The sequence below is a fragment of the Sus scrofa genome, chromosome 12, assembly GCF_054392235.1.
Source record: "Sus scrofa isolate SSC_HxYL_T2T_F1_AM1 chromosome 12, Sscrofa_HxYL_maternal_Yorkshire_Landrace_v2.0, whole genome shotgun sequence".
NCBI lineage: Eukaryota > Metazoa > Chordata > Mammalia > Artiodactyla > Suidae > Sus > Sus scrofa.
In genome coordinates, this window is record NC_139394.1 from 8189284 (window position 1) to 8215139 (window position 25856).

The window sequence follows — 25856 nt, forward strand, 5'->3', positions numbered from 1 at the left end:
ATCAAACTCTTTTTTTGTGGGGCTGGATAGTAAATATTGTAGGTTTTTAGGCCATGTGATCTCTTGTTACTGCTCATCTCTGCTGATGTAACACAAAACCAGTCATAGACAATTTGTCAGCAAATGAGCATGACTGTGTACTAATAAAACTATTTACAGATACTCAATTTGAATTTCATAATTTTCATGTCATGAAATATTCTTCCTTGATTTTTTTTTTTTTTTGGACTACTTACAAATGTTAAAAATCCTTCTTAGGAGTTCCCATCGTGGCGCAGTGGTTCATGAATCCGACTAGGAACCATGAGGTTTCAGGTTCGGTCCCTAGCCTTGCTCAGTGGGTTAACGATCCGGCGTTGCCATGAGCTGTGGTGTAGGTTGCAGACGCGGCTCGGGTCCCGCGTTGCTGTGGCTCTGGTGTAGGCTGGCAGCTACAGCTCCGATTAGACCCCTAGCCTGGGAACCTCCATATGCCGCGAGAGCGGCCCAAGAAATAGCAACAACAACAACAACAACAACAACAACAAAAGACAAAAAGAGAAAAAAAAAATCCTTCTTAGCTTACAGGCCATGAAAAAATAGGCAGTAGGCTGGCCCCTGCTGACCCTTGGTTTAGGAAGGCTCTGTGTGGATTTGCTGTCACTGGAAGCTTCACGCAATCTCACCTGACACAGTGATGAGGATTAACCCCTCCTTTTTGGCCATTTTTTTTTCTTTTTTTTGCATTTTTGGGCTGCACATATATGGAGGTTCCCAGGCTAGCGGTTGAATTGGAGCCACAGCCGCCGGCCTACACCAGAGCCACAGCAGCACGGGATCCGAGCCTCGTCTGTGACCTACAGCACAGCTCACAACAACGCTGGATCCCCGACCCACTGAACAAGGCCAGGGACCGAACCCACATCCTCATGGATACTAGTCGGATTCGTTTCCACTGCACCACAATGAGAACTCCCTGGCAAGCATTTTTTAATGAACGAAAAGGATTAAAACAGTCAAATTCAGATGAACTCTGGGACTCAAAAATCTCCCATTTCTAGGTTGCAAAATCAGTACATCATGGAAAAATCCCATGACACTTAAAAAAGTAAGATGGATTCTTTTCATGGAGTTTCCTCACTTGCGTTTGCAAACAGAGTGGCTCACCCACTTCAGAGAGGAGCCTTAGCATGATCTTCTTTTAGCCTGTATGGTGCCGCCTCAAAATGCTACCGTTATGATTTCTTATGGCAAAAGTCAAGAAATTGCCTTCTCTTAACAGCCGAGCAAGTCTAATCGTGTGGAGAAACTGCACAGTATGCAGAAAAGACCATGGGCTTAGCCAAGGGCATGACCCATGTGACTGGCCCCCTGGTATCTCAGGGGTACCCCCACCAAGTAGGCAGGCCATTGCCCTGATGGACCACAGAGCTAATCCAGCCCCCAGAAGTCTCCTGGTTTTGGCTTCTGAGCAGACTTCAATACCATATGCCCGTATTAAAGAAAAGTGGTCCCTAACCCCTTGCCCTTTTTTCTTTCTTTTATGTCTGTTTCAGAGGGTCTTGCTGTTGGAGTTGGATTTGGGGCTGTAGAAAAGACAGCATCTGCCACCTTTGAGAGCGCCAGGTAAGCCAACGCCCAGCGCCGTAGGGCGGGGCGCTGCATCCAGTGGTGCCCGAAAACGCCTGTCACTTTAGAGGACAGAATTGCACAGCACGCTGGCCACCAGTCTCAGACGAGTGGAGACGAGGAGCAGGTCAGATGGAGCTCATCCTGAGAGAGCTGCTTCCATCCAAAAAGCAGGGTCAGGCCGGGTTTTTCCAGCAGGCTGTGGAATGGGTAAGCGTCTTGAAAACGAAACATAGCTGTAATGACATGCTGTCCTCCAACCCCTCACATGTATAGATACATTATAAAGACAGTATTCTGGGGGGCTGGGCTCCGGGACCCGCCGGCGGGTACCCAAATCCGAGGATGCTCGAGCACCGCAGGCGGCCCTCGGTATCCGCGGATCCCGCATCTGCAGGTTCCACATCTGCAAATTCACCCGGTGGCGGGTTGTAGGAGGGGGACCCGCTGTACCACGAAAGCGGCCGCTGACGCTCCTCACCGCTCCCTCCTTTTCAAAGTCCTCGCCTTCTCCTTCCTGCCACCTGCCTCTCCTGGTCTCCTCTGTCTTCTGTCTGCTTCTCACAGGCTCCTCTGCAGACGTCAGGTCCCACAGCCCCTTCTGAAAGCTGGATGCTCCTCCTTCTCCAGGGCATCCCTTCTTCTCACCTGATGCACGTGCCCCTGGGAAGATTCTCCCCTATCCCCCCGGTTTCATTTTCCATCTGTTTGCTGGCGAGGCCCAAGTGGAAGCTTTAGCCTAGATTTGTCTCTCCAACTTATGCCTACGAGTCTGGCCACCTCCCAGGTGCCTCCGCTTAGCTGTTTCACAGGACCCCCCCCACTCAGCATCTCCAAAGTTGAGCTTACTGACCCCATCTGGCATCATGTAAAACCCGCCTCACCCCCAGGGCTCCCCATCACCACTTTGGACCTGGTTGGCCAAGTCAAGTTCACTGTCACCCTTGATGCCCCATCTTCCCTAGACAACGACCAGGCTTTATAACCTCTAACCTCTTCCTCCCCCTGACCTCCCTGGAGTTAGGGGGCCCAGATAGGGCAACATCCTTGGGTCCACGGAGAGGCGTTGTGGAGCTGCACCCCTGGTCTCCCCAGCCCTGCACCCACAAACCATGAATGCTGCAGCCTTCAGGCTGAGGGAGCACAAAGGCAGATGTCCTCAGGGGACTAAGGGCTGAGAAGATGGGCACAAACAGCAGGCGGGGACAGTGGGGGATGGAGAGGACCGAGGTGGACTTAGATGGACAGCACTCTGAGGCGCTATTGAAAGGCACGCAAGGTGCTCCCTGGTGGCCTAGCGGTTAAGGATCCAGTGCTGTCACTACTGTAGCTTGTGTTTGATTCCTATCCTGGGAATTTCTGCATGCCATGGGTACAGCCAAAACAAGAGCACTCAAATTCATAATCGTTTAAAATTAATTGTTAATGAAAAATTAATCATTTGATTAATTAAGCACTTAATTCATAATTGTTTAAAAATATAATCTTACTGAAGCACAGTTGATTTACAGTGTTGGGTTCATCTCTGCTGGACAGTAAAGTGATTCAGCCGTGCGCGTGCGCAGATCTGTTCCCGTGTTGGTTATCACAGAACACGGAGTCGGTTTCCTCGCACTGCGCATCAGGTCCCGGTTGAGCACCCGTTCCATGTTCCATAGTGTGCATTCGCCAGCCCCCAGCCCCCAGTCCATTCCTCCCCCCACTCTTCCCCTTTGGTAACTTTGGTTTCAGAGTCTGTGAGTCTGTTCCTGTTTTGTAAATAAGGTCATTTGTATTATTTTTAAATTCCACATAGAAGTGCTATCACACTTTTTTTTTGCTTTTTGTTTTTATTTTTTTGCTTTTTAGGGTCACACTTGCAGCATATGGAGATTCCCAGGTCAGGGGTTGAATTGGAGTTGCAGCTGCTGGCCTACACCACAGCCACAGCAACACAGGATCCGAGCCTTGTCTGTGACCTATACCACAGCTCACGGCAATGCCAGATCCTTAACCCACTGAGCAAGGCCAGGGATCGAACCCATGTCCTCATGGTCCCTAATCGGATTCGTTTCTGCTGCATCAGGACAGGAATTCCTGGTATTTGTCTTTGTCTGGCTTACTTCACTTGGTATGATCATCTCTAGGCCCATGCATGTTGCTGCAAATGGCATTCTTTCGTTCTTTTTTATGGCTGAGTAATATTCCATTGTGTATATGTACCACATCCTGTCTTTATCCATTCCTCTGTCGATGGGCATTTAGGTTGCTTCCATGTCTTAGCTATTCTAAATGAACATTGAGGTGTGTATCTTTTTGAATTGTGCTTTTTCCCACGATTATCTTAAAAACATAATTCAGGTCAAGGAGATGGCCCAGGGGCCACTAGTTTCTTACCCTACTATGTCTGGCTGGCTCATTCCATAGCCCTCTGACTGGTACCATCTCAAACAATCTACTTTTTTTCCTCCAAGGCAATGCCACCACCTCCTTCAGTGATCTGCTCTGTGTCCAGGGACCATGGTTGCCAGGAAGTAATTTCTCACTGAATCCCTTTCCCACCCTTCCCCCCCCCCCCGCCCCACCACCAGGGGCCCCTTTGTGCCCTGTCACCCCCTTTGGTCTCTTCCCTCAGCTGATGTGGGGCCCTTGTGTGTTCAGCGCAGCCACTGCTGGTCACTGAATTCTCATGCTGCGTGTTAAGAGAGGCATCTGCTCCACGAAGCCCCGAACGTGTGTGTGGGCTGCTGTGTTCTAGGTTGAAATTTCCCTTGTTCTCGACTTCTTGCTGCCTGTCAGGCTCCCAGGTCACTTCCTCGCCCCGTCCCCAGCGTCTTCCGTTAACGAGATGCCTACTGGAAAGAGCACAGGGGATGGTAGATGGAGAGAAGCCTTTAGAAAGTGAGAACTGCCACCCGAATCAAGGGCTAATGTGATTCATCGATCACAGTGCCCTGCGGGCTCTTCCTGCCCCGGGCGAGGGACCGTGGGGATGGGGAGTTGGGCTTTTTATCCCCCTGGCACAGCGTTTTGATCTTGACTTGGTTTAGACCTCGAGGAACCTCAGAGGCAGGCAGTGTCCTGGGGGCTGAAAACCCCGGGGGGCGGACCCCGAAAGCATTTGAAGGTGCCGCACACGCTCCAGAAATGTCTGTGCCAGCAAGTGACAGCCCTGCCCCAGGCTTTACACTCACGGGCTGGGCTTTCTGTCTAATGCACCACGTCTCCCGCGACATCAAGGTGTCAGCTTCGATGTCTCTCTTTTCTGTCACCTGCACTTCCCGCTTGTCTTTATGTTTCTGGAGAAAGTGGAGCAACAGCCTTTCCAATCCAGCTTTCCTCCCTTTCCTTGACCAGACAGATCCTCTCTGAGTTACATAAACCCTCCTCCAGATTCTCCAGCTGGCGGGGCTGGGGGTGTGGGGGGGCCAGGACTCGGTATTTTTAGCCTCACAAACCCTCTGATAAACGCGCATCCTTGGGGGATTTTCGTGCCCGTGCACCCCACCCCTCCCCCGTCAGAGCCAGTGGGGCAGAGCCCTTACAGCTTTGCCCTCACCGCTGGGTCCAGGGCATCGGGGTGGGGCCAAGGGCTGCGTCCCTGCCATGCAGGCCACAGAGAGGGAAAGACTGTGACCTCGTACCAACCCTCCTTTTCAGTCCATTTTGCCCCCTTATAAATCCATGTAGAGTCGTGATTTGGGTAATTCCTTTCTGAATGCCTGTGATTTTACTCTTGAGGGTAAAATGCACAACACCGCCCCCCCCCCATCACAGGCAAAAGGCTTATTAGCCTCCTCTGCCCTTAACTCATGCTCGGGAGCAGGGTTCATGGGAGGTTGGGAAGTAGAGGGCCGTAGGGAGGGAGAGAGGAGGGAGGAAGGAAAAGGGAAGAAAAGAAAGAAGAAAGAAAAAAGAGACTAATACTGGGGTAGGGGTTCAAAAAAAGAGTCATCACATGATTAAATACATCTTTTGAAAGAGGTTTTGCATTTTAAAATGCCACTGCTAGGTAACTGGCAAGTGGCACACCTAAAACCTGACACGCAGAGGTGGAAGGTCAAGGAATAAAAAAAAAGACACATGGGGAGCGCTGATCGGAAGAAAGCAGGTATTACAATTTCAGTCTCACAGCAAAGCCCACTTGAAGGCAGGAAGCCACAGAAAGAATAGAGGTCAGTAATTAATGGAGAGAGAAACGGTGCTTCCGGATGACATCACGGTCCTGCCCTTGTACGCTTCTGGCAACATCAGCCTTCGAGATGCTTAAGGAAAATCGGCAGCATTGCAGGGAACCACAAGCAAAACCGCAGTGATGATGGAGAGTACAGTTCTCCTCCCTGACGCTAATGAAAAAGATAAAAAGTTAACAGAATGGACACAGAACCCCAACCTGACCATGAAAACACTCTTTCCAAGCGCATGTGTGCCCGTTTGCCCAATTGATTCGGCTATAGAGACAGTCGGAACACCCCCAAGTCAATACCATTCAGGCCACTTTCTCTGACCTCAGTGTGTTGGAACTGAAAATCAATAACGAAAGAAACAGCGAAAATGATTGGTTAGTGGGCAGCGAAACCACAGGCGCCGTGAGATGAGCACAGCACAGACCAGGGAAGGCTACCAACCAGATCACCTCAAGAACCAGCGTGGCCCGAGGCCAAGGGCTTCCCCCGCCTCAAGGGCCCTTCAGGGAACAGGCGGTGTTTCATCAGAAGCGCAAGTGCGGGGACGCGGGTGGTCGGCTTGGAGAAGCAGAGGTGATGAGGCAGGCTGGGCCGAGGGCTGGCAGGGAGTGGTGTCCGTGAGATGGGGTGCCCCTGGTGTTTTATGGAAGTAAGACTGAGGGTCACAGAAAAAGTGCAGCTTTGAGCACCAGGCCGACAACCTTGCTGGGCTCTGATGCCCGGAAAGGACAAAGCCAGGAGGTGACAGAAACGTTACCCTGGCTCAACCGAGTATCTCTTGGAGGGAAGACGGAGATGGATCTGCGGGCAGAATCCAGCGGTTGAACTGATGCTGTTGACACCACTGCTGCGTGTTTTAGCAGCTACAGAGATAAGGCACAAGGTGACGGGGCGGGGGGGGCGGGGATGAAGAGACGCTGGTGGCAGGAGGGGGGTTTTAAATGCAGAACAAACAGGCAGCATTCGTCGGCTGACTCTGTTGTTGTGTGGAAGGGTGAATTCAAGTTCAGGCCACGTAGGTAATCACACAGGTAGGTGAAAGGGGTGAGAGGGAAGGAAGGATGGGTCTTACAGATTTGGAAAAAGGAAAGAGTGACCAGGCATGTGCCTGGAAAGTGTGGACCAAGCTAGCTGAGCCAGATAGAATTTTCTGTTCACTTAGCATCAGGGTTGGCAAATGATGGCGCGTGGGCCAAATCTGGCCCAACACCTGCTTCTCTGAAGGAAGTTTTACTGGCACACAGCCATGCCCAAGTTCACCATCCAATGCTCTGATACCAGCCACCAGGAAAGACCACAGCAGGGCCCTAGCGCATAATTTTGTGTATGGCTGCTGCCATCTAGTGGTCAGATGCCATTACCTCATCACCTGTCTGGAGTCCTCCCCTCCTTTGGCTTGGCTCATCTTCCTCCCGCAGTGGAGACCCGTTCAGAATTCAGCATCCCCTGAATGATGACGAATCTCAGCCAGCAAAGGGCAGCCTGTAGTTCAAGGGTAACACAGCTTTCTTCTTTCTTATCTGGTCCCACAGCAATTTCTTTGGGTTTCACCAGAAAGAAATTCTTCTGCCCGCCTATCCTTGGGGAATTGACGATGGTTTTCCTTTCCGAAGTGTCATTATCTCCAGGACCCAGGACGGGTTCTCCAGAGAGGAAGCATGCCCTCAGCCCTCACGTAACTCAGTGGCAGGTGTGATTCCAGCCAGCAGGCGGAGCAAGGTGACATGTGCTTAAACATTTTGCTTCAAATATTGCTCCCTGCTTAAGCTTTGACTAAGCACAAATCGAGAGGCATTTGTAATCCCAGAGCACAAATCTGGCAGGCACCCTGAAGCAGGCTGTGTGCAGCAGAGGAGGCTGGCTGCAGGCTTCACCAGGGACCATGCATGATCCGCAAGGCACAGCCCCAAGGTACACCTGGCTGTTTTTGTTTTTGTCTTTTTTTTTCTGCTGAGTGACCCAGCCAGCCAGTGCTAAACCAACGACAGACACTTAGTAAAGGAAGCGTGGGAGAATTAGCCTGCATTTGGACCTAAGATCGTTATACACCTGCAGGCATCAAATTAAATTTCATATACCTTAGCAAAAGTCAGTATGCCCTTCTGCCTGGCTTAAAAACCAGTAGGCGTGTTGGACTATTAACAGTCATTTGGGACAGCAGCCATTGGTCAGCCCAAGCAACAAAGATGGCAATAGGCACATTTCCCTGGTCGTTAGTCACCATTAACCTGCTGATGGGCACGTCTAGAAGCGTTGACCTGTATGTCTGCATCCACCTGTCCTAACTGTCCCCTCCTTCTGTTCGAGTATATTCCTGAGAAGATGTGTGCAACCAAGTGTAGAGCAGTTGAGGAGGAGACTCAGGGGAATAAAATATATGATTTTTCATTAGAGTTCACCCAAGTATCTTTTAAGGAGCATCTACATGTCACAGGCTGCTGCACTCACACTGCCCCCAGGCCTCCCTGTGATGGGACCAAGTTCCCAGACTTCTGGTGGGTCCTGACGAAACCACCTCTTCTTCTCGGCTGCTGATCTTGGCCTCCTCCTGCTCACTGGTCTGGGTCTCACCACACCCCGGGGATTGGGTGGTGGGGGAGCCAGCCGCTCCGGAGAGGGATCTTTAGCCGGAGATGTGGATCCCCGGCGTGAGAACACATCCTGACCTAGCCACACCCATGCTCTCCTCCCCACTGTCCCTCCCTTCCGTCACTTCAGGAGAATTGGAAGTCAGTGCTTGTGCTATTCTTGATTTGTAGTGGCAGCTTGCACTTTCAGTTTACTTGCATGCAAACAAACCCTTGTCTTAAACCCATCAAACTACCTGGCCTGGAATTCTAGACTCATCACCTATTGGGAGCGTCTTCTCTTAAATTTTTCTTTCCAGTCCTCCAGCCTTGCCTTGAAGTATTAAGAGCCGGTAGAATTTGTAGAATTTGGCCGCATTGGCGGCCAGCAGGAGTTGCAGACAGTGCCACCACGCGGCAGTGAGGCGTCATAGCATGCCAGGTAATGCACACTAAGTGACAAGAGTTGGGGCACAGAAGGCAGTTGAGAGGGGCTGATGACGGAAGCTGGCTGGGTACAACAGGTACAGAAGTCACACTTACACAAGTTAAGGACTGTGGACATATATATACAAGTTTATAAAAATGGTGCCTTTTTCAAAATAGCACCTTTATATTCCAGCTATTTTGACCCTAATACTTCATCCTTCATTCAGTCCAGCATTGACAGGCATTCACCCTTCTCTTATCATCCCTTGTCAGAAAGTCACAGTACAGGCAGACCTCCTTTCAGCACACTTTGCTTTGTGGTGCTTTGCAGACACTGCGTTTTTAACAAACTGAAGTTTCGTGGCAACCCTGCATCGAACAAGTCTTTCGATGCCATTTTTCCAACAGCATCTGCTCACCTTGTGTTTCTGTGTCATATTTGGGGAATTCTTGCAATATTTCAGGCATTTCCAGTATCGTTATATTGGTTGCGGTGATCCGTGGTCACTGGCCTTCGGTGTCACTGCTGTGGCTCCCTGAGGGCTCCGATGCTGGTTCGCTATTTTTAACAATGAAGTTTGTCTTATGTGTGTGTGTTCCAGTAAAACTATTTACAGAACTAGCTAGTGGCGGCTTTGGGTTTTTTCCTTTTCCATTATAGTTTATCACAGGATATTGAATATAGTTCCCCGTGCAATATAGTAGGGCCTTGTTTATGCATCCTGCATATAACAGTTTGCCTCTGCTCATCCCAAACTCCCGGTCCATCCCTCCCTTGCTCCTCCTCCCCTCTGGAACCATAAGTCTGTTCTCTGTGTCTGCGAGTCTGTTTCCGTTTTGTAGATAAGTTCGTTTGTATCTGTTTTAGATTCCACATATGATATCCTACGTCTTTCTCTTTCTGACTTGACTTCACTTAATGTGGTCATCTCTAGGTCCATCCATGCTGCTGCAAATGGCATGAGTTCATTCTTTTTTAACGGCCGAGTAATAGTCCACTGTATACCTTTATGTAATACATCTCCTGTCTTCTTTATCCAGTCATCTGTCATGACTTAGGTGGCTTCCATGTCTTGGCTACTGCGAATAGTGCTGTTATGAACATAGGGATGCATGTATCTTTTTGAATTAGAGTTTAGCTGGACATATGCCCTGGGGTAGAATTGCTGGATCATATGGCAACTCTATTTTTAGTTTTGTGCGAGACTTCCCTACTGTTCTCCAGCAATGAAATATTTTTCAGTTAATGGATGTACAGTGTTTATTTACACATAATGCTTTTGCACACTTCATAGCCTACCATATAGTGTAAATGTAATTTTTAGATGCACTGGGAAGCCAAAAAAATTGCGCGACTTGCTTTATTTCACTATTTGCTTTCCTGTGGTGGTCTGGAGTATCTCCGAGGTTTGCCTTTTATATGACATTATACAGAGAGGAAGAAAAACTGAGAAATAGACCAATGAGAGAGCAGGAAGCTACCCCATGCCTTTGACTGTCTGCACTAGTAGAGGAAAATTAGAAGTGTTAAGAGTGAAGAGTCTAAACTTCAGAACACCCCAAAAATCAATTTGATTTTTCTTTATGTCATTTGGGGGGGCACATTTAGTTTTTTTGGTTTTTTTTTTAACTCTTTTTTTGGTCTTTTCTAGGGCCGTACCTGCAGCATATGGAAGTTCCCAGGCTAGGGGTTGAATCGGAGTTACATCTGCTGGCCTAGGCCACAGCCACAGCAACATGCGATCCATGCTGTGTCTGCAACTTACACCACAGCTCAGGGCAGCACTAGATCCCCAATGCACAGGGCAAGGCCAGGGATCGAACCTGTATCCTCATGGATTCTACTTGGATTTGTTTCCACTGCGCCATGAAGGGAATTCCTTGTAATGAATTTTAAAATAATGTTCCTTGGTATGTTAGTCCTGGAAATAAAGAGAATAGATCTAAAAGTCTGCCAGACATGTGGTCAGAGCCAGACTAGAACTAAGCAGTTTCTCCTGGATGATTTTTTTTTTTTAATGCCCGAACCCATGGCATATGGAAGTTCCTGGGCCAGAGGTTGAATCTGAGCAGCAGCTATGGCAACACCAGCTCCTGTAACCCACTGCGCTGGGCTGGGAATTGAAACCTGGGTCTATGCAGTGACCCGAGCCACTGTAGTTGGATTCTTAACCCACTGCACCACAGTGGGAACTCCTCTCATGGACAGTTTTAGGTAACAGATAATCAAGTCTTTTATCCACTGGTCCATCCATCTATCATTCAACCCACAGAGATTTTACTGAGCCCAGGATTCATCTTTTTGGAGAACGATAACTTAGGACAACAGTTCCGACCCTTGCAAATAGGAAAACTTGCATCACAGGACTCGAAGGCTGGAAGTGGTCTTAAGAAATGGCCTTGCCTCTTAAATATTTGATTAGCATTTGAGCCTTTCTGAACAAGATCCTGAGAGCACTTTCTGGATGGAATAAATATCCCCCACCCCAAACATCTGCCCCTCTGCTTTTGGCAGAAAACTTCAGATCTGGCTCAAGCCCCTAGTTTTACAGGAGGAGAAACCCCAGTCCTGGAGAGTTCCCAGCTCCTGAATCCCGGGACTTCGTCCTCTGCTCTCAGGACTGTCCTGTCACTAGATGGGCTTGTTTCCATGTCAGAGAACACAAAGAACTTGCAAGATGTTTCTACACATGTCCCCCGAGCTTGCGAACGGCCACCTTTTCTATTTTGCAAAGTAAAGACCGGGAAAGAAAGCGTCTCTCACTACCAGTCACCCTCTCTTAGAAGTCGTGTTCATCCCCAAGAATGAGTTCAACCACTCCGGGTAAAACCAAGTCCTCTCTACCTTCCACGCAGGAACTTAATTCTCTCCCCGCCATTCAAATTCCTGAAAACTTCGCTCCGGGAGACTCGATCTGTGTCCTCTCCGCCATCGCCCCAGGCCCCCAGCTGCGTCTGCTGTCCCATCTCAGCGTGGAGTTGGGGTGCTCGCTGCCTCTTGTTCTGCTCCTGCTGTGTGAGTGGGGGGCATATATAGCTCTCCACCCTGCACCCTCGGCTGGGACCCAGCCTGGGTGCCTCTTCTGTTCTCCCCACGGGCCCCAGGACCAGGCTGTGCACAGTCTGCCCAGCGCCCTTGGCATTGAACAGCCTGCCTGTGTGCCGCAGGGGATTGTCAGTGGGCGGCCCCCTTCCCTCTCTCCCCTCCGCCAGTTCCCTGGACTCACTCTCAGGCCCACCAGTGTCACCACACAAGTGACGCACCCAGAACTAGGAGGGAGGCCCCATGCTGCCCTCCTCCGTCTGCCAAGTGGCAGCGTCTCTCCACCAGCAGCACAAGGAGCCATTTGTGCCGGGCCCCCTCCCCCTCCTCTGCCTCCAGCACCCCCCCCATGTCCCTGGCGACAGGGTTGGCCGTCTTGGCACGAGGACCAATCTCTACACAACGTACACTCTGTTCGGCCTGAGGCAGACTTGGGGGGAGGCATGGACCCCGCAAAGCTCTTTGAGAACGGGCAGTGTCGTTTCTTTGTGGCTTTCCCAGGCGCTGGAGATGACACAGCCTTTTCTCGCCTCCGTTCCCATCGCTGCCCTGTCCGTCCTCCTGGACAGCTTGTTACAAGCGGCGAGAAGCCGAGAGAAAGCAGCTTTCTGGAGCAGACCCTAAGCGGGGGACTCGCAGGGCTTGGAGGAGCTGCTGGTGACCACTCATTGCGCTCTGTCCAGCCCGCTAAGAAGGGCAGCTTGGCACCTTGGTTGGTTGGTTCTGGGCACTCGCGGCTGCCTTTAGGGGCAGCTGCCTGCGTGGTTCCCTGCCATCCCAGTAGAGAGAGTTGAGAACACAGAGCCTGGGAACTTTCCCTGAGATCAGGCTTATGGCAAGTGGCAGGTTGCGGAAGCCCATGAATTAACACCTCCCCCCACCTCACTCTTTCACCCCACCCCTGCCTCTGGCAGTCCTGGAACAATCAGGAAAGCTAGCATTTCCTGAGTGCTTTCCATGTGGAAATCCTGTGCTCCTGGACACACTCATATTAGCTAATCCTTAAAGGCCCCTGAGGGAGAAATTACCACGCCTGTTTTACAGATGCAGAACTTGCCCAAAGGCGCACGGGGGGGGGGGGGTGGTGGTGGTGGTGAGGGGCGGAGGCAGGATTTGAACCCAGACAGCCTGGCTTTAGAGCCTATGCCCTTAACCCCATGACCCCAGAGGCCTGAAAACTGCACACCACCCCCCCCCCATGGTGTGGGAAATGAGGTCAACTCCATTGTAAAAAAGTGTCTATGGAGTTCCCTTGCGGCAAAGCAGGTCAAGGATCTGGCATTGTCACTGCAGACGTTTGCCTGGCACAGGTTTGATCTCTGGTCTGGGAACTTCCACATGCCGTGGGTGCCCCCCTCTACACGTGTCTAATCTTCCATCGAGGCTCCTTTGAGTGTTGGCAATAGGAGTTCCAATTCCATCATCAAAAGCATCTTTAAAATCGTGTCTCATGGGGGTGTGCTGGGAAATAGAAGCACATGTAAAAACTCTGCAGGGAGGGGCAGATGTTCTAGCCAATCTCACCGGCAGCAAATATCTCTGTTAAAGAGCGTGTTGCTCATCACCCCGGGTGTTGGCTGCTGCAGCAGGAACTCCGCTCCCTGGCGAGGTGCCTCCATGAAGCCAGGAACAAAAGAGGAGAGAAAAGCTCCAAAGAGATGGTACCAAGATGCTCTGGGCGGCCATCAGTCAAGACCCACTTCCAGCCTCACCTCCTGGAAAGCAGGTGGACAGTGGTCTGGGTCCCTGGAAGGCGAGGACTCCAGAGCAAGAGTTATGTGTCCTGCAGGCTCCAGGACAAGGGGAGGTGGTTGGCTGCTGGGAACCCCAAGTTTTTAGAAGGAGGTGTTGGAGTAGCATGGTGTCCCCTCGACAAGAGTGTTGAGTCCTAACCTCTAGGACCTGCGAGTGGGACCTTACTTGGCAGTAGGGTCTTGCAGGTGTAGTTAGTAATGGTCAGGTCGCAGTGCATTAGGGTGGGCCCTACATGTCCCATTGTGGCTCAGTGGCTTAAGAACGCAGCCTCTCCATGAGGGTGCAGGTTCGATCTCTGGCCTCACTCAGTGGGTTAAGAATCTGGCATTGTCGTGAGCTGCGGCATAGGCCTTAGATGCAGCTCTAATTCGACTCCTAGCCTGGGAACTTCGTTTGCTGCAGGTTCAGCCCTAAAACAAACAAACAAACAAACAACAACAACAACAACAAACTATGTCTTCATCCATCCAGGCTGCTATAACAAAATACTGTAACCTGAGTGCTACATGGTTTATAGACAGCAGACATTTATTTCTCGTGGTTCGAGAGGCTAGAAGTCCAAGATCAAGATGCTGATGGATTGAGCATCTGGTGAGAATCCAGTTCTTGGTTCTTAGACGGAGCTTTCTCCCTGGGCCCTTACATGGTGGACGGGGCAAGGGAGCTTTCTTGAGCTCCTATCTGGCGTTGCCGTGGCTGTGGGGTAGGCCACAGCCGCAGCTCCAATTTGATGATTGGATTCCTAACCTGGGAATGTCCATATGCTGCAGGTGCAGCCCTTTAAAAAAAAAAAAAAAAGATGAAGAGAAAAGACACACAGAAGAGAAGGCCAGTGATAACGCAGAGACACCCTGAGCAAAGACAGCTGTGCCGTGGTAGAAGCAGAGATGGGAGTGACCCAACCGGAAGCCAGGAAATGCTGAGGGTTCCCAGCTGCCAGCAGAAGCTGGAGGAGCTAAGAGCCTTCCCTAGAGACCTTGGAGGGCGCATGACCGTGCTGACACCTTGCTTTTGAGCCTCCAGACCGTGAGAATAAATCTCTGTTGTCTTAAGCCCCCCAGTTTGTGGTCCTTGGTTACGGTGGCCGCAGGGGTCTAGGACACAGGGTCTCCCCACTCCCCATGTGCATCTTCCAAGCCCACTTAACTTCCTCCACCTCCTCCCGCAGTGGACAGGAACTTCTGAGCATCATTCTCGAACTTGGCCTCTTCCCTATCCAAAGGCATTTTATTTTCCCCACCCTTTCAGTGGCCTTCATTTCCTGTTTTAAAAGGGGGTTCAGGTTTGGTTTGCTTTCTTTTTCCCCTTAAGCCTCTCTCAGTTCAATTTAGACCCAACTGGGGGAAAAAAAAAAAAAAACGCAGCTCTCTCCTTTTCTGAGCAGCCGCCTTCAGACGCTGGCCCACGGGAGTCGGGGCTGTCCCCCGCATGGGAGCTATTAAACTGTCATAAGAAAGAGGCCTTTGTCACGGGGAACACGGCCCTCGGCTCAGAAACAGAGACAGATTGTGCCAGAAAACAAACAACAGAAAAGGAAAAAAAAAAGAGGTCCAACCACAAAATTCTTTGGGACTTCAGTCATCAGCCTCTCCGTTGTTCTCAAAAGACAAATTTCCTTTCTTCAGGGTATTTCCATCAGATAGGTCGTTGAGTTTTTAATTCTGTCCAGAATTGAGAGCTGGGGGCCTCCACCCAGCTCTCTGTTTGCATGACGTCATGCCTGCCTGCAGGTGGGGGCATCGGAGGCGGCCCTGAGCCTGCTCAGGTGGCTTTGCAGGAGACCGAGGGCCTGACTTAGGTATTTTTCAGTGCAGGGAAGGGAGGCGTGATTCAAAAGTCACAGTGGTAAGGCCCCCTTGCCACTCAGCGGTAACGAACCTGACTTGTATCCATGAGGACGCAGGTTTGATCCCTGGCCTTGCTCAGTGGGTTAAGGACCCAGCGTTGCAGTGAGCTGTGGTGAAGGTCCCGGACATGGCTCGGATCCCGCGTTGCAGAGGCTGTGGTATAGGCCGGCAGCTACAGCTCCGATTCAACCCCTAGCCTGGGAACTTCCATATGCCGCGGGTGCGGCCCTAAAAAGAAGAAAAAAAAAAAGTCACAGAGACCAAATTACAAGCGTCATGTTACCCATATGTAATGACCTTTCAGCTTGGCATTCACTCTGGGAGAGACCTCAGAGATCCTCGTTTCATGCAGGAGAAAAACAGAAGCAAAGTGACTTGCCCAAGGCCGCACCGTTCCCTAATGTCAGACCATTGCTGCCTGCTCGGGACCGCTGGCCCAAATGCCGCTTGACCTGGCCCGGGAACTGCTGTGGGCCTTGAGCCTTCTCTTCCGCACGGTGGCCTCAGAGCCCTCGCCCGGCCCGTGCCTCACCCTTGACCGTTTTTTACCACATCCAGGTTGGCATCCCCGCGGCTACGCAGGGGGCCCGTGGAGGCACCCTTCGCAGACGGTCCTGGAAGCCGCCTGGGGAGAAGGTGGAGAGGGGAGAGCAGGGCTCTCCCCGGAGCCTCTGGGAGGGAGGCCGCGTGCTGGTTGTGAAAACAAAAGCACTCCGAGAAAGGGGTGTTTCAAAAAGACAAGGCAAAGGAGGGCTTCAGCTTGCAGAGGATGCGGAGGAAGAGGGAGTTTGTCCTGACTTCCTTCTGCAGGTCCCGGGCTTCTGCTTCTGGAACGAGGGTTTAGGGCGGGGCATGAAGTTCCCCCAGGGCACAACTGAGCATGCACACTCCAGGTCCCCCCCTCGGACGCCGAGTCAGCTCTCTGGGTGGGCGGGGCTGGGGTGGGGGGTGGGGTGGAAATCAGCCTGTTCCGCAGGGATACACCCCACAGCGTGAGAACTGTGGTTCTAGAAAGATTGTGGGGAGTTCCCATCGTGGCGCAGTGGTTAACGAATCCGACTAGGAACCATGAGGTTGCAGGTTCGATCCCTGCTGTTGCTCAGTGGGTTAACGATCAGGCATTGCCGTGAGCTGTGGTGTAGGTTGCAGACGCGGCTCTGATCCTGCGTTGCTGTGGCTCTGATTCGACCCCTAGCCTGGAAACCTCCATATGCCACGGGAGCTGCCCAAGAAATGGCAAAAAGACCAAAAAAAAAAAAAAAATCGTGGAGAGGGGGCGCCAAGGGCACCCTCACCTCCATTTTAACTGTCCCTTCTAAAGGGGATATGCTTCCCAAGGCCACGGCTCTCCGGTTTCAGAGGGTGCTACCTGGTAAGGTGGCATTTCACTGCAGGTGAATGACAATGAAAGAAATGCCAGTTTGTTTGTTTGTTTGTTTTTACCACAAGGAGGGCACATGATCCCATGATTGGCAGGACGTTATGCAAGGTGAAAATGCAGAGTCTCATGTTCCGAAAGCAGGAGAAAAAAGTAATTTCCTTATTTTTTCATTAAAAAAATGTTTTTATTATAGTTGATTTACAATGTTCTGTCAGTTTCCACTGTAAGCTTTTTCATTTCTTCTGAGATGTCTCTTCCAACCCATCAAGCGATTTATGCCATTAAAAATACCCATGATATTGGAGTTCCCGTTGGGGCTCATTGGGTTAAGAACCTGAGATGGCATCCGTGAGGACACAGGTTCGGTCCCTGGCCTTGTTCAGTGGATTAAAGATCCAGCAGTGCTGCAAGCCATGGCGTAGGACGCAGATGTGGCTCGGATCTGATGTTGCTGTGGTTGCGGCTCTGATTCAGCCTCTGGCCCAGGAACTTACATATGATGCAGGTGTGGTCAAAACAAGTGAAAAAACAAAAAAACCCCCACCCCACCCCCAAAAAACATGATGTTATCGCCGTGACCTCTTCATAACCCCATAACCTGGATTTTGTGCCTCTTTAATACCCCTAGAGTTCACCTAAGTCTCCAGCTGAAGACTGAGGAGGCGGCTGCCATGCATGCCCCTCAGTGTGTACCAATGACTGAAAAATCAGCATCTGTTGGAACCATTATAAATATACCTAATATCATATTTTTATGACAGCTTTATTGAGATAGAATTTGCATCTCAAATGTACTAATGGCTGATAAACACTGGAAGGATGCTCGACATTCTGGGCAGATCCATTTTGGGGGAACCACACCTGCAGCATGTGAAAATTCTAGGACTAGGGATCAAATCTATGCCATAGCAGTGACCCGAGCCACAGCAATGCCAATGCCAAATCCTTAATTGCTAGGCCACCAGGGAACTCCCTAATCTATTTTTTCATCTATAGATTTGCCTATTATGGTTTCTCTTTTCACATAGGCAGGTAGATAGATAGATAGATATGGAATTTTATAACATGTGGTCCTTTATAACTAGTGCCTCACTTAGTCTAATGCTTTCAGAGTTAATCCACAGAACTTTGTCTGTACCAGTACTTTGCTCCTTTTTTAGGGCCAAAAAATATTCCACTGATAAACAAAACATAGCTCATTTCGTTTATCTATTTATCACTTCAAGGACATTTTTGGCTACGGTGAAAATACTGCAGTGAACATTTGTGTACACGTTTTTATGTAAATATTATTTTCAGTTCTCTTGGGTGTATACCTAGGAGTGGCGTTGCTGAGTCACATGATAAATCGATGTGTGACCATTCGAGGAACTGCTGAACTGTTTCCAAAGCGACTGCACGGTTTTACATTCCCACTGGGAGTGAGTGAGGGTCCTGAGTTCTCACGTCCTCACTGCCACTTGTCATCATCTGGCTTTTTGACGATAGCCATCCTGGAGGGTGTTAGTGGTAGGTCATTGTGGTTTGGGTTTGCACTTCCTCCATGGTTAATGATGTTGAGCATCTCTTCCAGTGTTTGTGGGCCATTCGTACATCTTCTTTGGAGAGGTGTCCTGTTAAAGTCCTCTGCCTGATTTTAAAATTGTGGTTTTGTTTTTGAGTGGCAAGAGTTCTTTATGTTTTTGGCAGACAAAGTCCTTTTTATCAATTTGAGAGGATATCCTTCTATTCTGGGGGTTGTTTTTTCACCTTCTGGATGGTGTCCTTTGAAGAACGAATGTTAAACGTTTTGATGAAGTCTAATTTATCTCTTTTTTCTTTTGAGGTTTGTGATTTTCATGTCATATTTAAGAAACTGTTGCCTGAGGCAAGGTTACAAAGGTTGACTCCTCTTTTCTTCTAAGAGTTTAGAAGTTTCAGCTGTTCTGTTTAAATATTTAATTCAAATTTGAGTTAACTTGTATATGATGTGAGGTGGGGCCCAGCTTCATTCTTTTGCAGGTGGATATCCAATCGTCCAGCACCATTTGTAGAAAATTGTCCTTTTTTCCCTCTGAACTGACCTGGCATCCTTGTTGAAAATCAGTTGATTGAAAATGGGAAGATGTATCCCTAAACTTTCAACTCTGTTCCATTGGTCTGTATTTCTTTCCTTATGCCAGTCCCATGCAGTCCTGAGTGCTGTAGCTTTGTAGTAAATTTTTAGATCAGGAAGTGTTAGTCCTCTACCTCTGTTCTTCATTGTCAAGATTAAAATAGCAACTCTGGGTCCCCAGTGTTTCCATATGCATTTTAGGATCAGTCTATCAATTTCTGATAGACTCTGAAAAAGGTCAGCTGAGATTTTGATACACTTTACATTAAATCTGAAGATCAGTTTGGAAAGTGTTATCATCTCACCAATATTAAGTCTCCCAATCCATGAATATAGGCTGTATTTTCATTTGTTTTGAACTTTATTTTCTTTCGGTAATGTTTTATAGTTTTTCAGTGTACAAGTTTTCACCTCTGTGATTAAAGTTATTCCTGGGTGTTTTATTCTTGCTCATGCTATTATAAAAAAATTGTTTCCTTAATTTAGTTTTCAGATTGCTTATTTTTAATGTATAGAAATCAGTGGATTTTGCCAGCATGTTTGTCTTGTATCCTGAAGCCTTGCTGAACTCATTTATAACTCTAATAATTTTTTTTAATGGATGGCTTAGGATTTTCTGTATATCAGCTCATGTTATCTTGAAATAAGGAGAGTTTTACATATTCCTTTCCAATCTAGATGCCTCAGTGATTTTCTAAAATCTAATTACTGACTAGAACCTCCAGTGGAATACTGAATAGAAGCAGTGAAAATGGAAATCCTTATTTTACTCGTGTACCGTTTTTTTGACCACACCCATGGCATGCAGAAGTTCCCAAGCCAGGGGTCGATCTGGCCCCACAGCAGTGACAACACTGGATCCTTATCCACTAGGCCACCAAGGAACTCCTTATTCATGTTCTTAAGAAGAACGCTTTCAAACTTTCACCATTAAGTATTATGTATAATATTAGCTGTGGGTTTTTCATAGATGCTCTATGTCAGGTTTAGAAAATTCCCTTCTATTCCTAGTTTGGTCAGGGTTTTCTCTTTTTTCCTATTTTCTTTTCTGGCTGCCCTTAGGGAAATGGAATTTCTGGGCCAGGGATCAGATCCAAGCTACAGTTGCAGCTCAAGCCACAGATGCAGCAACACAAGATTCCTAACCCACTGTCTCAGGCCAGGGATTGAACCCGAGTCCCAGTGCTCCCAAGATGCCACTGATGCTGTTGCACCACAGCAGGAACTCCTACTGAGGGTTTTTATCATGAAATGGTGTTGGATTTCGTAAAGGGCTTTTTCTGCATCTTTTGAGATAATTATATGTTTTTTTGTCTTTTACTCTACTGATATGGTATATTGCATTGATTTTTCAGATGTTAAACCAACTTTGCATTCCAGGGATATATTTCCCTTGGTTTTGATGTATAGTATCTTTTTATTTATTTCTCAATTTGGTTTGATTGAGGAATTTTGCATCTATATTTATAGGAGGTATTAGTCTTTAGTTTTATTTTCTCATGATGGCTTTTTCTGGTTTTGGGGTCAGGGTGATGCTTGCAGTCCAATTAGATATAGAGATGAGAATGTCTAGAAAAAGTCACAATTTTTTTTTTTTTGATTTTGTAAAGCTGGGTAGATGTTTGTGCCTCTCACAGGGATTGAAATTCCAAGGGAGAGAAAGGGAATGATGTTTGATGATTAAGAGCAGAATATGAGACCCCTCTGGGTTTTGCCCTGTTGAGCTAGCAATTGCACATCAGTATTAAGGAAAGTATGGCTCATGACCCACACTTTCTCTGGGATCATTGGTTGGCCTGTCACTTACTCTGGAAGCTCTCCTATCTACATCCTGGTCAAGGAATACAGGAGTCGTTCCTGCTGTGTGCGATGCGTGTACAACATCAAAGTGAGGCTTGTTGGCACACCCTTCACCTAGGCTTGGCTCCCACCTTGATACTCAAGTTTCTGACCTGGGTTTTAGGTCTATGGCTCTGAATTCCTTCAGCCTGGATTTTCACCCTGTTGTCTGTTTGGTCAGTGGACACAGAGGTTCTCATCCCTCCTGCACTGCATGGATGCTGAGCCTTATTGCCCCAGCTCTGAAGGCATGTTCTACGTGCTTGCACCTGCTGCTTCTCCTCTACCATTACCTTGACCTGGACTCTTTCAACTGTCTTGTCTGCTTGAATTTGGAGCTGCTTATCTGTCCTTCCTCACTGGTACTGCCTTTTCCCATCACCTCTTATCCCCAGGATCTTGGCTTCTGTTTCCCTTCCTGGGCCTAAACCCTCTTACACGCCATCCTTATACCACTGGCCTCACGTCTCCTCATTACTCCTACAATGTCTGTCTAGTCTGTCCATATTGTTGGTCCCGGTGGCTTTCCCTAGCCTGTCCCATCCTGCTGCTGATCATATCTCAACGGTGACCTATGGTATTGACTTTCAAGGTAAAAATTCAATTTGTTTCCCTCTGTGGTTTTGTTAAATACATGAAAGCCTATCCTTTGACCAAGGGTCTTTGTCGACGGAGTAACAAGGAAGTGCTGCAGCTTTCCGGGGGAGGATTACCTTTAAGCTCTCTGGAAGGTTCCTCATATCTCCCAGCAACGCATTGGAAACCTTTCAGAGCAGACAGAAAGCTCAAACTTCAGAATCACAAACACCGCTTTCTGGTAAGGGCTATCTATATCCAAGATTTTAGCTGGATCAGATACATCCTGCACATGTTCTTACCATATTACCTTCGAGATGACTTTCTACTAAAAAATGAGAAGAGGAAAAGGATAGATTAAAACGAGACAGAGGGTGAGTAATAGGTGTGTTTGGCAGAACAGTTCATCCTGAGATTTCTAAGTGTTCCCCAAGGAGCAACCAGATCAATCTGAACAGGAACAACAATCAAAGCCATAATGAAAAATAAAATTTTAGGGACCTGGAGGGGAGAAAAAAGTCCAAGGATGCCACTGAAAAGAACTCAGCACATTTCAGGTGAATTTAATGAAAAAAAAACGCACAATTAGACATATCCTGGGAAAGTTTTTGAATCACGAAGATAAATAAAAAGCCACAAACCCACCCAGATAGGAAAAGCAGGTTCCTTACAAAGGAATGAAGTTCAGATTGATCTGAAACTAGCTCTAGTGGAAAGGGACATTCATTGAAAAGGATACAGGAAATTAGGAGCAAGAAAATCTGCAGCCTCATGAACATTAGAAATAGGGTCTAGAAAAATCTCTCTCATATACTCACACATGCACACACACAGACATCCGTCCTTCACTTTTAATTATTTATTATTTTATTATTATTATTATTATTATTGGTCTTTTGGTCTTTTTTAGGGCTGCACCCAGGGCATATGGAGGTTCCCGGGCTAGGGGGCCCATCGGAGCTATAGCCACCAGCCTATGCCAGGGCCACAGCAAGGCGGGACCTGAGCCCCAACTGCAACCTACACCACAGCTCACGGCAACACTGGATCCTTAACCCAGGGATCAAACCCGCATCCTGGATGCTAGTCAGGTTCGCTAACCACTGAGGCACGACGAGAACTCTCATCGTTCACTTTTTATATTTGGCTCCATAAGGCAGTTGGCCCATAATTTCCTTGACCAACAACCAGTGACTATTGAATACACCTTTCTTTGTTAAATTTTAATTAACAGAGAGAGGGAAGTTATTTGGCGCAGCTCATCTCTATTCATGGAGAGCGCCTCAACACATCAAGGACCAGTTTATACTCCCCTTGGGCTGAGTTTCCACTCCTGGTCCAGTGTGTGGACACTCCCAACAAAAGAGTTCAGCTCTTCCCTGGTTGAGCAAATGCAGAAGAAAACAGATGCTTGTCTAAGTCTGGGTTGGTTTCTTAGAAATCAGAGCCTACAACAGCAGTGACGTCCTGTAGTTTATCAGGAGGTACACGCCCAGAGAAGCAAGAGTGAGGAGGGAAGGAAGTGAATGGTACAGGGAAGGCCAGAAAGGAGGTCCAAGTCACATCATCGGGCTGGTCATAGCTTCTCAAAGTCATTCTCGATACTCGTTCGTGAAAAGCATCCTCAAAGAGACCAGGTGGGACTGCTCAGTGTCCGAACTGTCTGTGGGAAGGTGCCCAAGGGATGGTGGAGGAAACGGCAAGCACCTGAGCTCAGGACTCCTTCGTGTCCTGCTTATTTGGTCCAAGCCCACCTCCACCAGCGCTCCTGCATGGCATGACCGATCCCCACCTTGGCTTCTGTGGCTTTAGTCAGAGGGATGTGGGCACTTCACCTGCCATGGGTCCAGGCACCATGGGTGAGAAATTGAGCTCTTCCTTCTCCCTGCGACCCTTCTCAGTATTAGGATGTGCGGTGATAGACTGTAGTTGAGACTTAGGAATGGCATGTTGGATTATTCATGGTTCTCCAGAGAAATAGAACTAACAGGGTGTGTGTGTGTGTGTGTGTGTGTGTGTGTGTGTGTGTGTGTGTGTATTTTTATTGATTGCTTGTTTGATTGATTGTTTCTAAGGAATTGTCTCATGCGGTTAAGGAGGCCGGCAAGTTCAAATTTGCCCTGTGGGCTGGCAGACCCAGAAGAGCCACTGGTACAGTCCTAAACCAAGGCACTCTGCTGGAGATTTTTTTTTTCTTGCTCTGGGAAGGGCTAGTCTGCCAACTGATTAGATGAGTCCAGAGAGAAGGAAGATATTTTGTTCAGCTCATCTCTGATCAGTCCAGCAACTGATTAGATGAGGCCCACCCACATTGTGGAGGGCAATCAATTGGCTTTCCTCTATCAATTAAGATATTAATTTCATCTTAATATACCCTTGCAAAAACACCCAGAATAATGTTTGACCAAATATCGTGGCACTCCACGAACTAGTCAAGCTGGCATACGAAATGAACTGTCTTGTCACAGAGAAGAATCTCTGGGGCTGCTCAAGAAATTCTCTGCCAAAGTCCAGAATTCAAGCAGGAACACAAGGAACTGGGGTGGAGCAGACTGGTCTGGTACACCTGACTTGGCAAACAGACTGATCACCAAGTCTCGTACAAGATCATTACTGTGTAGTTAGTTACTGTTCTGCAGAGATTATCATCGATTATGTGTTTATCTTTAACGTCTAGTGACTTGCCTCTTGTTGGAAAAACTTTTATCATTTAAACTGGTTATACTTTGAGGGTATTTTGTGGCCATGATGGCGAAGAATGGATAAAAAGAGGTTGCAATCTGAACTTTGATTTTTGTTCTTGGAAACTTTAATTCCGCACCATAGAATTTGCCCTCCTAATCATGTTTGCTTTGGTGCAAAGAAAATGAACCAACGGAGTTCCCTGATGGTCTAGGGGTTAAGGATTCCGCGCTGTCAGTGCTGTGGCTCAGGTTCAGTCCCTGGCCTGGCAACTTCCACATGCCTCTGGCATGTCCAAAAAATAAAAGAAAAAAAAAAAGAAAATGAACCAAGACTTCCTGACAATACACCCCGACAAGCTTGTGTGCCGTGTGCGAAGGGAGGTGAACGGGCATTTGTGCTCCTTCTAAATGGAAATAATGACGTTCTTAAGAGTTGCCTGAAGCCACGTGCGTTTTTCTTCTTTCTCTTCCTCGAGGGATTCCTTATGGATTTCTGGTCTACCCCGCAGCAGCACCCACATACGCCTGCCTACACACGTACACCAATTCTCCGTCAGGACCCCCAGTGTTTTCATTGTAATGCCTATGACACCATTGTTAATGATACAGTTTACATTCGGTTTCTTGAGCTCACTCTTGGAAATCAGGTGGGGACCTTCCACTTACAGCGCATCTCAGTTTGGAGGTACTGTGTTTCAGGTGCTCAGCATCCACACGTGGCTCGTGGCTGCCATACTGCATAGCGTCGCTCTCAGACAGTGCTTCTAACCCCTTGGCTGTTCACGGATGCCTAGGAGTTCCCACTGGGGCTTAGCCGTAATGAACCTGGCTAATGTCCATGAGGACGCGGGTTAGATCCCTGGCCTCACTCAGTGGGTTGAAGATCCAGCGTTGCTGTGAGCTACAGTGTAGTTGTGGATGTGGCTTGGATCTGGCATTGCTGTGGCTCTGGTGCAGGCCGGCAGCTGCAGCTCTGATTCCCCCCCAAGCCGGGGAACTTCCGTATGCCTCGGGTACGGCCCTAAGAAAAATGCAGCACTGATGCCCAGGTTCTCTCTGGCAGTGCTTCTGACATCACGGGGCTGGGCTGCTTAGGCTGACTGAGGAGGCTGGTGGGTTAAGAACCACTGATCTACCGGGCAGTCTTCTGGGAAAGCGAGTTCTTGCCCCCACTCTGACCAGCTCTCTCTTCCTCTCTATCACCGTGAGACTCACATTGTAAACAGAAATTAAGCAAGCTCGAACTTGGGTCACGGGTAGAAGAAAAACAGAAACAGGATGGTATTAAATTCTGTCCCACAGGCAAGAGTGAACAGGCTGAATTCAGTTGTCCCCTCCGGGTCTGTTTACCAACAGTCTCAGTAATTATTTGTTTTGCCACTGCCCTTTAAGCTTGCAGTGTGTTTCTTGTTCTCTGAGCATTGAGAATCATTTAGGAACACTGCAGATTTGGCAAGATTTATGCACCCCAACCCCCGCCTTGGTTCCATTGGGAGCTTCCAGTGGGAATGAAAGCATTCCATGAGAAATCCTGATTCCCGGAGAGAACAGCAGGAATATACATGACCAGAAACCCAGGATACGGTGACTTCTACAGAACCCATTTTTCTCTGCCCTAGACAAGCGAACTCTCCTCCACAAATAGAAACCAGTCCAGACAAACCGCAGGGACTCAGGTTTCTAAATGCATCCAGAAAAGATTGTTTCAGGGAAGTGGACAAATGAAGCATGAGTAATTCAATCAGCAGGAAAACAAACACAATGACGCCCCACATCTGAAACCCAGGGTGTCGGCAGGCAGCTGTTTGCCAGTTCCAGCAGCTCTCAAACCCAGGGGGCCCCATCTGCCCAAATGGGCCCTCACCC

At 48.5% G+C, this 25856-nt stretch overlaps 1 protein-coding gene across 28 annotated transcripts in view; it reads left to right on the plus strand.

Annotated features, from left to right (window-relative positions):
• The window catches only part of SLC39A11 (solute carrier family 39 member 11), a 445093-nt gene that overhangs the window by 368658 nt on the left and 50579 nt on the right, over positions 1-25856 (plus strand). For all 28 annotated transcript variants that reach the window (XM_021066702.2, XM_084983768.1, XM_084983772.1 and 25 more), the window contains one exon: positions 1536-1605. In XM_021066702.2, coding sequence (XP_020922361.1) covers positions 1536-1605 — 70 coding nt within the window. The remainder of the gene's footprint in view (positions 1-1535; positions 1606-25856) is intronic.